The sequence below is a fragment of the Carassius auratus genome, chromosome 29 (assembly GCF_003368295.1).
Source record: "Carassius auratus strain Wakin chromosome 29, ASM336829v1, whole genome shotgun sequence".
Lineage (NCBI taxonomy): Eukaryota > Metazoa > Chordata > Actinopteri > Cypriniformes > Cyprinidae > Carassius > Carassius auratus.
The window spans coordinates 19,175,773-19,195,908 of record NC_039271.1 but is presented as its reverse complement, the minus strand read 5'-3'; the positions used below and the strand labels follow the sequence as shown (position 1 = coordinate 19,195,908).

The following is a 20,136-nucleotide window of genomic DNA, read 5'->3' as shown; positions in this document are numbered from 1 at the left end:
CGGAGAACTGTTGATTAAGAGCAACGTCAGAGTAATACAGTTTTGCTCTGGGCAGGACTGGAGAGATCGAAGGAAATATGGGGTGGAAAGGAACCAAAATGAATTGAGATAAGAGATAATAAGAGGAATGTCTGCGGGGAACTCAACATTCCTTCGGGGTTTGTTACTCAGGGCCAGGACGAGGACCCAGACCAGCCCAAAGAATCCCGGCTCTTCCTATGAGCTTAGATAAAGCCATCTCTCTGCATTTGTGTGATCGACTTTCCCTGATGTACGGCAGTCTTTCTTCTTTATCTTCCGTGTCTGTTGAGAAGGACTGGCATTTGAGGTTTATGAATGATAAAGGTCACGCCAACATGAACACAAATGACATACCAAAGCTCAAATCACACTCTCTGTTTGCCGTTGAACAAGTGTCTGCCTGCCTGTTTTTTTATTTTGTCCTTTTTTTGAGAATGCATATGTAGGATATCCTGTTTGTGTGATCTTCGTGGGCCCGTTGTTTTTCAAGCTCTTGCCATCAGTTTGCACACACCCACATGCTCAAGCTGGTCCCAGAGAGATGTAGACACTGGTACAGCTGGAATATTAACATTTCAGAATACATTTTAATAGTTTAATCATATGATATGCTGTCATAATGTTTTGATATTACAAAAAAAAAATATATAACTATTAAAAAAATTATATATATATATATATATATATATATATATATATATATATATATATTAATGTTACACACACAAACACACACACACACACACACATATATATATATATATATGTATATATGTATATATATATATATATATATATATATATATATATATATATATATATATGTATATGTATATATATATATATATATATATATATATATATATATATATATATATATATATATATATATATATATATATATATATAATGCATTTTTTATAACCCAGAGCCAGAGCTTGTATTGTTGGAGCCCATCACACCAATTTGGTTAATATCCATCTGCTGAAACGGATTGAATTTGTGGCTCACACTCACTGATTTCATGTTTTTGGGTAGCTTCTGCTATCACACCTGCTTTCAAAACATGCAGCTTATCTCCAAAAAGCTTGTATCCCTGGAGAATGTCAACTGTAGGAATCCCTAGCATATCTGAAAGGCTTCCTTGTTCTTTCAGTTCGGTTGATGTCAGAAGCCACGCCTGCAGAAAGACGGGCATGTGCTTTCTGTCCATCTGTCTCCGTCTCTCTTGTCCTTTCTGTCTCTCTTATGGTTAATTGTTCAGATAATTCCCATTGCTGCCATATGTGTAACATAAAAGGTATGCACATGTTTGTGGTTTATTAGTCAGCCCATTAGGCTCATTAAGCCCAGTTTGCACCGTCTGCAGCTCGTTGTCGTGGGAGGAGCCACGTCTTAATGATGGAAAACTGCAAAAGTGTCATTTACCAAATGCAACATCTGGATGCCAGCCACCCGCCCGCATCTAGAAGAATGAAGAAAGATCTCTGTGTATGGCTGATTATATCCTAAATCCCATAATAACTTAGCTTTTTTTAGGAGCTAGTGCTTTAAATATTTTGGTAAAGTGAGTTTGTTTTGCATGATTATGTGTTGCTCCTTTTCTGAATTTGATAATTACAGATTCGGGAGGTCATGGTGTGTGCAGATCCCAGAAGAAGTGCTCGGAGGTTGTTCTTTTATAGCTTAAGAGAGATAAAGTTCTCAGATACACTTTATGTAAGTGATTTGGTTTTGATATTGTTCCTAAACGTTTTTAGGAGGAATAAAATTAGACAATTGTTGACATACAGCAAAAGTATAGAGGTCTAAAATGAGTGTGTGTGCTGATATTTTTAACATTTGGAGTCTTCCAAAAATCAGCAGGAGACTTCTAGGAGAATCAAATAAGATCTCATTTGTGCTTTTTTTCTATGGGGACAATAAAGTGTAGATATGTTTGTGTGTGTGTCTCATTAGGGCCTTTGTCAGCCTACTAGCTGCAGTCATTATGCTCAGCCTGGAGTGTCAGCATGCACTGAATTGAGTGTTTTGCTGGCAAGAGTATTGATAAGCATTGATCTTGCTGTACTTTAGACTGTTAATAGGAGAGAAGAAGAGGAACCTAACCACATTTGGCTATTGTTTATGCCCATTAACATGATGAGAGGGAGAGGTCACATTTTTCGACAGTGTGAACTATGAACCCAATAAGGGGATGATAATGGCTAATAAACACACACACACACACACACATACACAGACTCATGAAAAATTATATGTCATGATCTGATTTCAGAATCCAATTTTCATTAATGTAATGCAAAACGATTAACAAAACAATCAGATATTAAATTATGATAATTACTTAGAATCACTTTTTATTAATTTTATAAGCTCTATTGACTTATTAGAGAATATTATATACAATAAATATAAATACAAAATAATAACAATATATTAATTTAATAGAAAAAATTTGTAACAGTAGTAATGAAAAAACAAAAAAATTCAGAGCCAACTCACATAGATATAATATAATATACAGAATATATTTTCTTTTTTATCAGTATTTCTTTTGGTTATTGGTTCTGACATACGACCTGTACATTTCTTTGTGAGTTTTTCACATTCAGGCTGCGCAAGTCTTGGGATTTGTTCCGAATTAATTACATTCTTGAAAAGTCCTAAAGTGAATTATGGGTTTTAATAAGGGAAAGGGTTTGACTGTGTGTCTGTGCTTTCAGGAGGGGTGTGTTTTTATACAGACTTCTCCTGACTATTGTGTTTTTTAAAAATTGAATTATCTATTACTATCCACTTCTACTGAACAAGCACACTTGTCTTAAACACACACTTTATGCACATATGAGGTTGCTTTGTTCTAGCAATACTTGATAGCTCATCCTGTCCGTTGATTAAAACATATTTATCAATGTAGCAGGAAAAAGTAAAGATAAAGGATAAGCGAGGCAATTAGAAAGAGGCAAAGAAAAGCAGAAGTGAAAACTTGCGTGAGAAGATATGTGACGATGGAGAAATACCACATTTCACAGGGTGTAAGCGATCACCATGGAAACAGTGGCATGTATGATGTGTGTTTTGGGGGATGGTGTGTGAGATTATAAACAGGTGTTCGTACATGTGCGTGTGTGTTAGCGGTGTGGAGGCTTCTCTTTTGTAGGTGTTTGTAAGCATGTGGGCGTGAGGGCTCACTCCTTTGAATAATAAGATAATGGGTGGATCCCACGAGACCCTGTGGCTGCTATTCATGTTCATTCATTTAATCCCTCTTCCTCAATGGCAGGAATCGAGACATTGAGCAATCACATCTGGCATGAAGAGACACATGACACATGATATGAGTACAGATTTGAGGTGAAAGAGAGAAATGGAGAGAACTTGTGTGATGCATAGACTGCATGGCTCAGGTTAAAATCCTTAAGAAATGGTTGTATAAGCATAGACATATTTTTGGATGTTATAATATTTTTTTCATATTTCCACTTTAATATATGTGTTTGTTTGAGCGCATGATCAACTATAGATAAAACAACATTGGTTCAGCCAATGGTGTTAGTTTGGGGGCGGGATTATGAGTTTGTCCAGCCAATGGAAGATGAGTAGAGTGTTCGGGGGAAACCCATTTAAAAACAGTCATTATTTTTGTTTGGTGAAGCTTGTGATATACAAATTACATTTCAAATAGGAAAAAAAGTGATTTAAATGGTGGTAAAATATACACATTTAATTAAATTGTAACCTGAAATCTTGAAAACAGTCATAAATATGGATGTATATTCATGCCCCCATTACTACGTTATGTGACGTTATTACAAACAACGGCAGATTGGGTAATTTCTGAGAGCTTCTTGGAGTAACGAGGAGACTTCTGAAATAACAAGACTGATTTTATATACCAATAACTGAATAAGTAATATTGAGTAACATACATTATAAAAACAATATTGCCAGTTACTCAATCTGTTTTTGCACTGCCTAAAAAAATTATTTTTAATGGTTGATTGAATGATTTGGTGATTCATTCATAGAAATAGTCACTTGTTTCATTCATTAATGGAGCAGCACTGTTAAATGAATAAATGATTCAATGACTCACTTTTAAACTCACTTTTCACTCTCCCATTTCATTCCTGAATGAAGCTGCATGTTTGAACAAATCGATTAAATAAATGAATGCATCTATGACTCTCTACTAAAGACACCTCGCCACCTACTGGCAAAACAATGTAACCTGCAGAACGAATCAACGAAACAACAAGGATAACAACTATAATGATAACTAAATTATAGCTATAACTATGACGTTTTAATATTTGTAATGAGCAAACAATATAATCTGAGTAACTTTCAGAACAATTCTTTTCCCTACTAAAAAAACTACATAAACATTGACAGTCAATCAGAATCTACACAACTTTAAAGACCTTGAGCATTTAAAGAGACACACAACATAACTGTATTGCGTGTTGATAATAAACCAAATGTTATCATGTGCCGATATGGACACTAATATTGTTATTGTTATAGCTAGAGTTTTTTTTTTTTTGGTGTGAATTGGCTTTAATACACAGACTGTCAAACATTAAACTCCTGTAATGTGAAGGTCCTGCTATATTGTGTATTGAAGGTCCTATGTTTTATTGTAAAGTGAATATATGGGATGACCCTGAAGTGTGTATTTCAATAGATTCCTGCTGCATTAAGATGTGTTACAATGGCCTTGTCCCTCACACAGTCAATAAGTGGAAGCATTTGTGTTTTGTGACACTGTTGAAGGTCCTGGAATAATTTGCATCCAGAGTGACTGGTTTGACTACTTTTAACCCCCGCCCCACCACCCCCGGACTATTTTAAGATCGCACTGTTGCATAGTTCTCTTCCAGTCTGTAATTTTGTGGTATGTGCATGTGTGTGTGTATTTCAGCTACTTTAAAACCATACCATTCTGTTTTGAGAATAAGGAAGAGAAACTTGGACGTTACGTAGAGAACAGATATTGCCTATAAATCATGTGGAAGTGTGTGTGTTTGAGTGAATAGTGGTGCTGTATAGAGTCTCATTCCAAGCCTCAAAGCCAGAGCAAAGACTGATTGCTCTTGGTCTTTTGTTTGCTTAATTCATATTTTTTGTCAATTTTCTTGGTTTTTAAAAGAATGTCCTTGGCCATGACTTGAAGACATCCCATCAGTGCACTTCCCTGTACATGTTACCATGGCAACAGTCACAGTGGCCCTTATGGGGGACTTTTGGTAAGAGGTAGCAGGTGATTTACGGGCCTGATTTTCAGAGCATGCTCAAAATAGTAAGATTAAACAAAGAGCCAAAACAGTGCACAACACTGATCACAGGGACAGCATATAAAAGCAGCCATTGTGCAAGATCTATGGGTTTAAAATTGTCTCAAATATGACACTGGGAAGTCTAACAGATGAGTATACTATTACATTTTGTGGCTCCTTTATTTGCTGCAATCTACTATTTCATATTTAATTTTCATATTTCTGCCTAGAATGAACATATTATCAAGTGATTGCATTAATTATTTCATTATCTTTTTTTTCGTGTGACTTTTTAATATGAAATGTATAATTGCTCACAATCAAATATTTGCAAACAAATATTGCACAGAGTAGAATTAAATTATTATTTTTTAAATGAAATGAAATTGAAATATTAAAATATTTACCTACAAATATAGTAATATATTTTCCATTAACAGTGTTGCTAATATTATAGTAAATTAATAATAAATATTATAGTGAATGAATAACAACAACAATAATAATAATAATAATAATAATAATAATAATAATAATAATAATAATAATAATTAATATTATTATTAGTAGTAATTTACAATAATATTAATGTTGGCTGGGTTCCAAAAATGATCAGTAATAATAATAATAATAATAATAATAATTATTATTATTATTATTGTAAAAGTTAGAGCATTATAGTTTAAAATACATTATTATTATTATTTGGAATAGTATTGCTTAAAAGATAATATTGTTAAACACAGTCAAAGGGTGCCGGAAACCTCATAATGGAGTTTTGAGGGATCACAAACTGTGCTGCTGTGATGTAAAGATACAGCGTATTAGTGTATAACAATCACAGTGTCAAATAATCACATATGGCCATATATAATTGATAATGCTGTATGGAACCAAAACTTTAATATATGCCAAGGTGAGCAAAGCACAAGAGGGAGAGGAGATTCAAACTGGAAAATGCTTAACCGCACTTGTAATTTGGGGGTTGTTTGATTTAATGAAGCTAATTAGAGGTGTAAGTGTGTGATCTAATCAAACCACTCTCTAAACAGAAGGACTGTGGATGTGAGAGGCCCATCAGTCTGACCCCACCATCCACACCCCCGTGTAGAGCAGTAATGGTACGCTCCTGTGCTAATGGACTGCATGGATCACTGTTGTGAGTCTCCGGGGTAGGATCGGTGAGCACATTATTTGGGTTGTTGTATCTCCCCAACTTTTCTGCATGCCACTCTCAGTCTAAAACATTCATGAGGTTCCTCGGGTCAAATCAGCTCCAGTCTCGCACACTTAGACCTTGATTGATAATAAAAAGACCAGACACTTAGACAGGAAGACAACATTTGACCCCCATGAATAGCAGACAACTACAATCCGTTTGGTTTTAAGATGCCATTTAGAGAGGGGTTTACAGTTTTACACAAGTAAAATAGGTTGCAAATGATGACTTTATGTGATTTGAGTGCAGAAAAGTGTGATAGAATAAAAAGAGCTATACATGCCTTGCAAGCGCTGTAAACGTGTACAGATTGCACACGAGTGTGTTCATGCCATATCCTCTCATTACAGTGCGATATGGATATGATAAATGTCAGGTCTTGACGCTCTGCAATGGAAAGAGAGACGTTTGAAATGATTGAAGTCATGCCGTGGCTGAAGTGTTGTCTTCTGAGCATCTGGCTGACTGCTGTTTGCTTCTCCATATCTAACCATACATTAGACCTACGCTGGTTCCTCCTGATTATAGAGCTTCTGCAGTCTCAGTTAACATGGAGTTTAGCTTTAGACTCGGACACCATGGGTTTCCATTCCTTCAGTTGCTATTTGTTGTGTTTCTGTCCTGCAGCTTCTTCTCCTTCTTCTTCTTCTTCTTTAAGGGTGTGTCATACAGAATTAGAGGTTTGTGGTGGAAGTGTGTTTGAAAGAGGAGAAACTCTGACCTAGCAGCTATAAATAGAGCCTGGCTTGGTTCACTGAGAGATTTACAATATATGCTACAGTATAAAAAGTGTTCCTGTCTGAATTTATGCATGGTTTCATTCAATAATGACATTCATTAATCATTTACAATGATCCAGTTTGTCAAGCTCGGATGAATACGAATTAACCTGGTTGGAAATAGCTGCTAGGTATGTAAAAACTCAAGGGTTGTCACCTTAATGCAACCCATTTTACTTCAATAATGTGACTTTTTTTTTTTGTGAAATGCTAAAAAAAAATGTGGGTTGGGACTTGGTTTTATCTTTTATATATATATAAAAAAATGGCATTACATTCAAGTTTCATAAAACAATTCCAAAGTAGCTATTTGCCTAATGGTTAACAAACTCTATATTAAAATCAACATGTTATTAAATTAGATTTTATTATTCTAGAATTTTATATATTTTTATTTGGAATAACATATCTAAATAAATATTTCACAATAAGACCGGGATCATGAATTAATTATCAATCTTCATAAAAAAAAACTAAAAAAAAAAAACTATATACCACTGAAATGATTAAATTGTATATATTAAATACATACAGCAAAAAATGGTAGGTGTTGAAAAAATTAAGATTTTTTTTTTTAAATACCTCTAAAAATTGCTAATTTCTTTTAAAATACATCAATTTTGGTATATTTTTTATTTATTTAAAGGCACATTATTTAACCACATACAGGAAAGAATATAATTTGAATATATAATTTATAATTTCCCCTAAATTATGTTTTTGCTCTCATCCGAAATGTTGAATTAATACAATATCATTATGGCATACAAAGAGGTCAGATGTATATAAAATTATACAAAAAAGTCAAAAGTAAATCCCCTCATGGTGGTTTTGTTGTATCACATGCTGAATGGTTAAAATAAGGCTTTTTCTCAAATGTGGACACCATGCATCAGAGGGTTATTCAGTTATATATAAAAAAAAATATTTTACTAAAAATTATTTCATTTGGATGTTTTCACATTAAAAAAAAGCATTTATTTACAGTGTAATTAAAATACTATATCAGTAGACATATGCGCAATCGGGAAGGATACAAAACGTAGATCTTTTCAATGAGAAAACTTCCTTAAATAGAGGCTTAATTTAACCTCCCAAGCACCTTTTTAATGCCTAGAGGACCACGCTGTAGTTGTAACATGCCACAGCATTATACAGCTCAGTTAGATGCTTTCGGTTTAATTGCTGAGTCTAGTTTTGAGAGATTTATTTATATTTTAAAGCTATTTTGTAAACACCCATTTAAAGTTATTTATTGCATTTCTGCCTCATTTTTAATCTGAAAAAGCCACTGTGATGGGCGGTATACATGGTAGGCAAGCAAATCTGGTGAGAGACGGATATGTTTGGAGAGAGGCATATTGATTAAAGGGTCACATTCATGCACTGCGCTCACTAAAACTTATGGTGCATAAACACTTTAGAGAGTTTATCAGATACCTCATTTTTGCTTCAAAGAGCTTAAGTATCCATCATTTTATTTCCCAGGGTCCACGCTGTAAACAAAAGCTTGCCATCTGCCAGGTTTACAGCTTGATGTCACCCGGTGGTGCTGTCAGATGTGGCTAGTTGTTGTTTCCCAACAAAACTGCCCGCAATGACCTGAAATCAGAAGTACTTAGAGAGAGGAGAAGTTGCATCAGAATAAGAAAAAGACAGAATGCAATAGCAAAGTTCATGAAGGGAATGGTTTACTCAAAAAGAACAGCTGCCATCATTTACTGAAACCATATGCCTCTTTTCTGTGGAAAACAAAAGGAGATGAGTTTGGGAGAACGAAAAAACTAGAAGCTACTTTTTCCCACGCAATGAGCCTGAATGATCCCTGAGTTCGTCAAACTCTAAAAGAAGACAAAATACTATAATGTACCATAAAATAATTAACTTCTCAAATTTCAAATTATTCTTTATTTGTACAGATATTTTATTTCTACATAAATCAATAAAGATTTATTATTTATTAATTAATTAATTAATTTATTTATTTATTAATTTATTATTTAATTTATTATTAAATAAATTAATATTCATAGTATTTATTTACTACTGTTGCTAAATACCAGATTTGCTGCATCGAGCAAATGTTGCATTCCTGAATGAATCCGAATTTCTGAATGAATTGAGTGAATGATTCAATAATTCACTCATTAAGTGCCACACATTCAGTTTCAGGATGAATAAGAGCAGAACAAATCTCTTGAGCAAATGATTCAGTGATTCAGGGAAGAGTCTCTCATTTAGTTTCTAAAAGAGTCAGCTTCTTATGAACTAATCTGTTGAGTAAATGATACAAGGATTCAGTTGTGAAGAGCATTTGTTTAGTTTCTGAATGAATCAGCATTTTGAAAGAATAGTTTGTGTCAGATGCTTGTCCCCACCTTATCAACTAATGAATGATAATAATTTGTTTCTAAATGAATCAGAGTTTTTGAACTAATCGGTTGAGCGAATGATTTCACGATTCACTCATAAAGACAGTCACTTGTTTAATTTCTGTATGAATCAACATTTTTGAATGAATCAGTTGAAATATTATTCAATGATTTCCTTATAAAGAGTCTCTTAAGAGTCTCCCTTATAAAGAGTTATGAAATGAAATGGTTAAGCGAATAATTCAATGATTAACTCAAAAAGAGAGTCATTTTATTTTCTGAATGAATCAGAGTTCTTAAATGAATCTCTTGAGCAAATGATTCTCTTGTGAAGAACCTCTTAAGTTTCTTAATGAGCGTTTTTTAAAGGAATCATTTATGTGAGGTTCCGTCACTACCTAGTACATTTTTCATGAAAATCTTTTCCTCTGCCATAGTTTTCACATCTTGAGGCACCAAATTTATTGTCCAAACCTGCACTAACCCTTTAAAGCTTTGTCTTCCAAAGTGTGAGAAGCAAAGGTCTTTTATCACTATACAGAAAGCAACATGAAATGACATGTTGACGTTCTCTCATTGAAATGACAACAGCGTGAGCTGCAGACCAGTGTCTGTTTCCTATTCTCCAAACCAGGACATGTACGTTCCAGTGGGAATGCTTTGGTTGTAGTTGGGATATGAACAATGGCTGCAGGCAGAATTTCAACTATCTCTTCTTTTTTTTGTCGCTCTCCCTTTTCTTTAGCTGACACAAGCACTTGGTTCAATTTTCATGACAGCTAATTACCCACATAGGCACACAGAGCAGTGCTTAATGTTGGCCTGGAAATGTTCTTGACAAGCTGCCGATGGTTATAAGCTTTATTGCATCATCAATGATGTCAGAAAGTACAATCCTATTAAACCTCAGAATCTATATGAGAGTCTCGTGGGCATTATATCAAAGTCTATGAGGGAAGACTTCATATATGAGAAGTCTTGAGATGTGAGAGGCCAAAAGGGTCAGCTATGCTGTCTTTTTGAATTGAAATCAGATTGTCTGGTCATATTTCACGATATGTATTTGGAAACCTCTCACTTCATTATCAGAGTGTTTGTGTTGTATGTGACCGTGAGGGAATGCATTTTCGTGCTGGACTCTCTGTTGTGGTTTATTTTGATGGATGGAGATCTTGAGTGGCAGATGGCTCTCCAGCCTGCAGACGCGTTATCACACACCAGGGGGTCCGAACACAAAAACACAACAACACAACTCTATGCATTAGACCACTAACATTTGGACTTCTTTCTTTGATTGAGAGGAAAGTTTTTAAACTTTCAATGTCTTTATATGACATTTTCCACAAGTAGAGTACAAAATAAAGCTTAAGAGTATTTTTTAAGAAAGTGAAGTGAGTAATTTCTGTGCCACTGTTATTACAAATGAACAATTATTTTATTTTAACATTTGGCTTCCAGAAAATGGTATTTGTCCACCTCATAAATATTTTATCAGCTGTTTTAGTTTCTATTTATTGTAAATGTGCTTTGCAACTTTTTCAATGCTGTTACTAAAATATGAAATCCGAATACAGGGTACAATGTAGTAAATGCAGGCAACACAAACATTTATGTAAAAACAAATGAGAAAATGTATTACTTAGTATTAACTGAGTTATCTGTAGTTTTCTTTGTATGTACAAAGTAAATTGACTGAGTATTTTGTATGTTTTTTTTAAAACTATGTTCATTTTTATATATAACACACACACACACACACACATATATATCTAAGCAGTATCTATACAATATTGCAACACCAGTCTCTACAGTGTTTGTGGGTACAGTATAATAAGCAATCAGTATGTTTGTGATAATAGCTGATGCTGAATCAGCTCAGATAGTGTCAAGCAGCCAAACTCAGCCATTAGACATCAATTTGTCTGATTATGTGTGTGAGAGTGTATGATTGAGTATTTTCCATCAGAGTTTCCAGGTCACCTTTAAATATAACAGCATCTCGACAGTGACTTGGGACCCTATTTAAAACTGAAGTACCACATGTGCATGTGTTTTTAATTTTGAAGATTGTGTTTTGTGTTTGCTTAAGGCAGTTTTTTGACCAGAGTTGCAGGACAGATTCAGATATTCCTGCGACCACCTGCGACGCAGATCAAAAAGCAGAGGATAATATTTCCTGCGAATATATAAATCAGAAAGTGCTTTTGATGACACCTGCCTGTGGTTGTTTGTGAATTTGAGGGACGTGAAAGCCTTTTTTCTCAGTCTGTCTTCAAGGTGACGTGTTTGTCGGTTCGTTTCAGATGTAACGTGATCTGAGGGACAATATGGAGGGATGGAGACACAGAGGAAAGAACGAGACGGATGAATAATGACAGCCTGTGTTGCTCAAAAGAGAGAGCGTGTGTGCAATCATTTCACACAAGGACAGCGATACAAAGATGAAGACAGACAGTACAGGAAATGGAAGGATGCAGATTCGTCCCAATAGTCTCAAGAAAGAGTTTGGATAATGAATACAACTGTGTGTGTGTGTGTGCGTTTGAGTTGTTTGTGGGGCTTTTTATGAGTGTGTCAGCATCCTGGCGATGTGATGCCGACACACCACTCTAATTGCATACTGAATATGGACACACACACACACACACACACATACACAGAGACACAGCAGAGGTCCATTAAAGTATAATGCAGTTAGAAGTCATATTCAATACTCCAGGCTGGCTTTTGCCTTAATTGTGGGAAAGAATGTCTTTTCAAGGACAGTGAATAATGCCTTAATGTATGTTTTCTTTGATTTTTTGGGAGATAAGAACTGCATTAGCTCAGTGTAATAACAACAGAAGTCAATGGAAAGTCCCCACCATGACAGAAAAAACAAACATGGGCTAATAGACTCCAATTTCTCAGCAATTTTACCCTGATTCAACACTGTTGACCCACAAAGACCAGACAAAGAGATGACAATTTTTACTGCTCTCTCCCACACAGTGACTCACACACCCCTTTGTTGAAATGTAGTAGAACATGACAAACACATCTTAACTTGTCTAAGTGGAAAGTCAGACGCACTTTAAGAACAACTTTTACACCAAACCTGTTCCTGGGGGTCACTGTCTTGCAGAGCTTAGCTCCAACCCTAAACACACCTGAACCAAAGTTATCAAGATATTCAGACCTGTTATACGCAATACACACACAACCATTGTCCAGTAAATGTTATCGCTCTCTTTTATATCTAGAAAAGAAGATTAGGCGGCTACGAAAGTGTTGACAAAAGAGCTTAACACAGGAAACATACATTAGAGCTCATTCATCAGGTCATAGGTGAATGAGAAAACTCATCCTGTGGTTGTTTGGGTACAGTGAGTCAGAATATCTCACTTTAAGTTACCACACACACTTCTGCCTACGTGAGTAATGCATTTTAATATGTTCAGTCAGATTACGAAAATATAGAAAAGATACAGTATTCTTCATTTTCTGTTGTCTTTTTGCCATTATAATTGTTATTCGATAAATAAAAAATCATAATAATTAGAAGATTAAACACTTAAGCAAAAGGGAAATGATAAAATGCCAGCAAAGTTAATCAGAGAAAGTCAACAATCTGTCCAGATGTCTGTGTCCGATGGGAAACAAACACACACACACACACACACACACACACACACACACACACACACACACTCAATTAATCCATATCAGCCTTTGATTGTATAACGAAGCCACCCAAATACTATGTAAATATTGAAGTATTAGCAGAATGCTAAGCTAGAATGCTAAATGTATATTTAAAAATTTGAAGCACTGTTTTGCATCAGTTTCTTTGGGGTTTAGATGGTACTCCAAGGAACTTGGAAGAATCCAATGGAATTACCATGGTACATGTCCAAAGCAAAACACAGCATTTCTATTGGAAGTGAAAAAAATAAAAGTAAAATAATAAATAATAAAATAAACAATGTAGTGATTTGTAAAGCCACTTTTTGTATTGCGTATTCAATATTGCAGTTTTTGAATTACTTTCTAGTGCTTTTATTAATTATACAGCGTATCATATAAATTGCATTTCTTTATAATCAATCAAGAGCCCTAGTATTTTCAACAAAAAAATGTCTAATGGCCTGTATTTATCCAGATGGAGCTTTGTCATCTTTATTGACAGAAAACATCCTTTTTGTTACTGTATATGCCGTTTTATGAGTGAGTGTATTTTAGTTGCAGTCTGACTTATGGTTTTGTTTGCTCGGAGCGGTGATAAGGGAACTGATGTGTATTAGAGTATGTTACGGCTAGATAGAGACAGATTAATCCTCCAGTATACCATAATCCTCGGCTGATGGATGGCTGCAGATATGTGACTGTGTGCTCATGGCTCAGAGGAAACAGGCCTGCTGGGAATGAGCAACTCAAGGTCATGCGTACAGCTGGGCTAGTTAACAATCAAGCCTTTTAGAGCTTTTACATTAACATCTATATATTATTCAGAGCTCCTTTCTCTTGTTCATTGGCTTTAAAGTTTGATTGCTGATGAGTTTAGGATGCAAAAACATTCTTGCTTTGCTCATTTAGTCTTTCGATTTCCCCTTGGAATAAACAATATCTCTGTACCTCAGGTTCGTTAGTTTCCCGGCTCTCTGGGATTAAATATTGCCATTAGTTCCGCATCTATCAGCAGCGAGGACATTTCATCAATGTGTATAGCTTTAGATCTTTACAGCTTAATATTCATAATGCTGCCTACTTCATGGTTTGCCACAAACAATGGCCAACTGTTTGATGAAGCGGGTGAGCTGAAGGTCAGCAGCGGAGGGGGGGTGTGTCCAGTGGACAAATGATTGAATAACAGCACAATTCACCTGGGCAGAGGTGGGATCATTTTAGTGCATGCTCAGGCAGAGTGAACCCATATTGAAACTGAGACAAACACTTAGACACACTTTGTTTGCAGACCATTGTTTCTGGTTGTAATGAGTTAGCAGGCTAAATAAGGCCAGTATTTGAGGTCAAGAATAAATTAATACCTTTATACTGCAAGAACACATTAAATTAATCAAAAGTGACAATAAAGACATTTATTATGTTACAAAATATTAATATATTTCAAATAAAATCTGTACTTTTAAATTTTCTATCAATCAAATAATCCTAAAATAAATAATTTCTGAAATAAATTACATTTGATAATATATTTAAACAGAATGTTGCCAAATTAATTGCAAAAATAACATGAAATAATTCTACTTATCTTTCATTGTTTGGACAGCTTACATCACCGTTTCATTTAAATATGCAATATGAATTTAAACTCTCACAAAATTATGCAAAGAAATGACTCATCAGGATTTCTGGAAGTTTTTAAACTACATTGGAAACAACGGAAATGAACAAAATTCGATTTTACTGCTTGGAGTTTTTCAAATTCTTACAAAATGATTCCAAAAAAAAAGTACATCTTCAGTGGCCATCAGCAAGATTTCTGGTCACTTTTCAACCTGACGCAATGGAAAAACCAATAATTGTTCAAATTCCCCCAAAACTATCCCCAAAAAAGTATCTTAAGTTGCCATCTACAAGATTTCTGGTAACTTTTAAAACTGACACAATGGAAAAACCAATGTTTTGGAAACATGAATGATTAAAAATGCCATTTATTTCAAAATGGCCAATGCATGACCAAATAAAATGGGTATGAATTTGCTAGTAACAAAGAATCTTGCGTGATTGTTGGATGAAGTCATATAAAGTACTTTCCTTTGTTAAGTGGATGACAACACTTTTCATGTGAAAGTGTCATATATGACAGGGCGAAAGTTGTTTTTGGTTTCATAACCTGGCTAAGGTAGAATCTGCATACTTCTGTTCTATTAGCCACAATTCTTAAAATACAGGGAAATGGTGAGTGTTGTGCAAAACCTGAATGACAGGTTTTCAAATTCGGTGGTTCGGTTTCCATGTGAGCGTATTTACACTAAATATAACAGACTGCACAACTATGAAGAAGGATTACTTCCTCATATGAGCGAGCGAAAAACTGGCATGCAGGTGCGAGGGATTTGAACATTTCTAAAACGGCCAATTAAATCACATAAACCCATCTCCCGCTATCACTGGCGCGTTAATGACAAACCCTCAGGTTGTCGACCCCCTGATCCAAACTGTCTGGTTCTTGTCCAGTAGTCTCTCTATCCCTCATTAACACATCCTTTCTGTTCCTCCGTCACTCTCGTTTTCCTTTCATCTCTCGTTCCCAGCGGTCTCAGTTTCATTCGGTTCCCTTACCTCTAGCTGGATTAAACCATAAGATATCAGACGCTCTGAGAACACTGTGCACTTACAGGCATTAACACACTTTTAAACAATGCTTTCTGTGTGCCGTGCGCAAACACATACGACTCTTAACATAACACAAATACACACTATAAGTCAAGATAATGTTACATGAGAGTGAATAAACGAACCAATGTAGTACTAAATCTGTCAGTCTCAATCTAAGCACAGAGACTGCTTTCATAGGGCCCCATTTCAGCAGTGCTGGTCATTAGCTTTCATGTAGTGTAATTTCAGCAGTGCCGGTCACTTTCTGCGGACTCGCTGCTGAGAGACAAACTGTATAAAACTATTACTGTCAGCTACGACATGGCAGAGCATCTACACATGCATTAGCACGCTTAAATCATTCATCGATTGCAACATACAGTACTGTACACACTCTAGAGATGTGTGTGTTTTGAGGCAGTGACTTGGAATTAAATGTATTGTTTATATGATGATGTGTTGGATGGCTTTGCATTATTAAAGACTTGCCCTTTTAATGAGCGCATCCATTCAGTCAAGTGTGTGTGTGTGTGTTCAAGTGGCCATATGAACACTGCATATAGCTTCAGTGAAGCCCGCCTTGTCGGGATTGGTTGAGTTTGCTCCTGTCAGTTGGTAATTGGTTACTCTAATTGTCCATCTGTCTCTCTCTTTGTCTTTGTTACAGTTATGAGGCGGAATCCGTTCGCGGCGGAGGGATGCTGCCGGAAAGGCTCCAGGAACGCCCTACAGGAGCTGTACAATCCCACACAGGTATCAGAACGCTGGGTCCTATGCTACACATATCAGTTTAGGGGATTGTAGATAATCGCATACGCTGTAAAAAATATCCTGGGGAAAATATTTAAATAAAAATATAGTGTTACACACATGACACTAAAATTATGTGATAAACATTAACTAAATAACATAAATTGTAACAAAAAATATTCAAATGTACATAACTGTTAACAATATATATATATATATATATATATATATATATATATATATATATATATATATATATATATATATATATATATATATATACACGTTACTTTACGTTAAACATAAAAACTAAGAAAGTAGAAATTAAGTAAAAGTAAAAACAAACTCCAATAATCTTTTAGTTTAATTTATATTTATATCAATTTATATTTATAAGAATATTTATATTATTATTTACATCCAATAATCTTATTTACAACTTATGAAAATATTTTTTTGTTTGTTTGTTTAAAAAATCATTCACAGGCAGTTCAAATTCATTCTGAAATCCAGTGAATAAATCAGAAATGAACTGGGATTGATTGGACTGTGAAATATTGATGTTACATTAAAAAATGAAAATAAAATATTAATGAAAAATTGATTTCACGTGTCTATACATTTCCTGGATTGAGGTCAGCAGGAAAAGAATAACCTCTGGACCTCCACTGGAATGCTTGAGAATGTTACTAAGGAAACACATTTCATTTCCAATGTAAAACAATGCACATCTACAGCTCAGCCCAGCAGATCCTCTCCACCACAAAGCCAACAATATGCCAGGATTGAATTTCATCTGATTTAATTTCATCCCTCTCTCTTATTTCGTATGCTGATCTTCCTGCATATTTCCACCCACCTCCACCTTTCAGTGATTGATCGCATAGCCTGTCTGTTCTCTGTCGCCCAACCGACCGTCCTGTTCCAGACAGCAGGAAATGAAGGTGTAGCTGTAATAGTGTTTTCATCTCATGTTCAAAAACAATTTCACCTTGGCTTGAGAAATCAGGCTCAGTGCTGTCAAAACATTTTGCACGTAAAGGAAGCCTACAGCTCTGAAATGTCACAGCACAAGCAGTAGGTGGTCTAGACTGGCACTACACACACACACACGCACAGGTCTTTTTATTGACTTCAAAAGTATTTATACTGAGCTAATTATATTTTCTATTCCTCAAAGACATATTCTGGCCTCAGAACAAGTTAAGATCAATAAACAGCATTTGTAGCACAATTTAAATTACCACAAAAATTAATTACATTTACACACAATGGAAGTCAATCTCAATATGTTCAAATTCTCTCTGTTTCAATAGTTTAGACACAAGACGCAAACAATATGTGTGTTAACATGATTTTCCTGTGAAAACATCTCTGACTAAGCTTTTCTGTATAAACTTATCTCCAGTTTTACAACTTCACTGCCATGACAGAAGAACGATAAACCCTAAAACCACAAGATATAATTTAAACATGCAGCACAAATCATAGTTTCAACATAGCTTTTCTAGAACAATAAGATTCACATTTATCACATTATCCATTCACTTCTGTTGTAAAATGCTGTTGATTGGGATGAACTTGCATTGCACCAGAAAAAAAGAAAAGAAAAAAAAAACCTACAGTGGAATCCCATAAACTCTAAAACCCCCAAATGACTATAAAATGATTATTTATACAGGTTCACGCTTTTTAAGTCCCATAAAACTGGTCCCCATTCACTTCTATTGCAAGTGCATCACTGCAACCTCGATTTTTTTATGCTACAAATGTCGACTGAGAAGAACTTGTACTGAACTCTACATTTCTGACAGCCAAAATGCATGTCAACGTGATTTTAATGTGAAAAAGATCACTTCACTAACCTTTTTAATAAACCTATATCCAGTTTTACAGCTTTGTCGCCGTTACAACGGAACACTATAAACTCTAAAACGACTGTAAAAGGATTTAAACAGGTTAAAAGCACTAAAAATATGTTTTAAAAGAATAATCCATTGTAAATTGCTTTTATAAAATGTTAAGATTCACATTTCTGCCAAGTCCTCAAAATAATTGGCCTCATTCACTTGCATTATAAATGAATCTCTGCAACCTTGGCTGGTTACAAATATTGTCAATTGAGATTAACTTGTGCTGAACACAGAATATTCTTTTAACTTTCATTCATACATTATTTACTATGTTTAATACACAGTTTTCCTCTTTGTGACCATTGGCTGCTCTTCACATGTAGTTCATTTCAGGTTTACTATCCTTGTAGGAACTTTTGTTCCCCTCAATGTGGACAAAACCCAACCACCCCCTCACACACACACACACACATACACACACACTTGTTCTGATGTAAATTCAAGCTTTTAAACTGAGCTCTATCCCCGGTGGATTCTAAGCGAGTCTGAATACATGTACAGTATATTTAAACTATGTTTCCATATGCAGCGGCACATGTAAAGTTCCATTCATTTTTCCACAAATTTGAGGCTTAGTTTTTAACCACTCGTGCAGCATTTGCCATATGATACGCATAAAGGCAACAGAGTCCCATTGAGATTTGGAGACACTTTTATGGGGTACATGTAGAAAGGCCGTTGCCTATCTTGTGAATTTCAATACCCTTAGCTCACTCACAGTTGCATGTAAGTTTAAGTAGCTTTACTGTGAAAGCAGCCACATTCATGCGGACTAGAAACACTATACAGGAGATTCAGGTTATTGGCACTCAGATAAAGCTGAAGTGTGCACTTAATAGGCTAGAACACTGTACACTACTTATACAGTATGATGTTGTAATGTTCAACAAGCACCATACTGTATATACATACAGCATGCAGTAAAACGCAACACAGCTTTTATTATTCCACCAGAAACTGTGACAGGTACTAAAACTATTACACTGAGACTATTATAGCAGATTATACTCTCTCTCTCCCTCGCTGTTATTCTTTTACAGGCTGTTCGCCCTCAGCAAAGCTTTTTAGTCAGGCTGTAATGTGCCACTGTTCGGCTTTTACTGACCCTGCTGGGTAATGAGACTTTCACTCATCTGCCGAACGCTTGTGCTCTCTTTCTTGTGTGAATGAGCAGGACGGTCCAAGAATCATCTGCTCTGTAAATGTTACCATCTCAGCCCTAATGAGGACACCCCGAGAGATGTGCAGCTTGGCTTTAAGTCTAGCAATGTGTGGAAATTCAGCACAGATGCATAATCATAAAAATCATGAGTAGTATTTCATCAGCTTTATTTGGCTTGTTAGGGACTTTAGAGCAATGCACTGTGTGAAAACTACATTTATAATAATTCTCTGAATTCCCTTTGCATGGACTTTAACGGAAGCGTACAGGAAACTCTTGATGTTAACATAATACACATAAGCATAAAAAGACCATGT

The 20,136-nt window shown here is 35.2% G+C and overlaps 1 protein-coding gene across 2 annotated transcripts in view; it reads left to right on the top strand.

Annotated features, from left to right (window-relative positions):
- The window catches only part of LOC113048290 (carbohydrate sulfotransferase 11), a 39,986-nt gene that overhangs the window by 3,020 nt on the left and 16,830 nt on the right, over positions 1 to 20,136 (top strand). For both annotated transcript variants that reach the window (XM_026210012.1, XM_026210011.1), the window contains exon 2: positions 16,662 to 16,747. In XM_026210012.1, the coding sequence (XP_026065797.1) occupies positions 16,662 to 16,747 (86 nt within the window). The remainder of the gene's footprint in view (positions 1 to 16,661; positions 16,748 to 20,136) is intronic.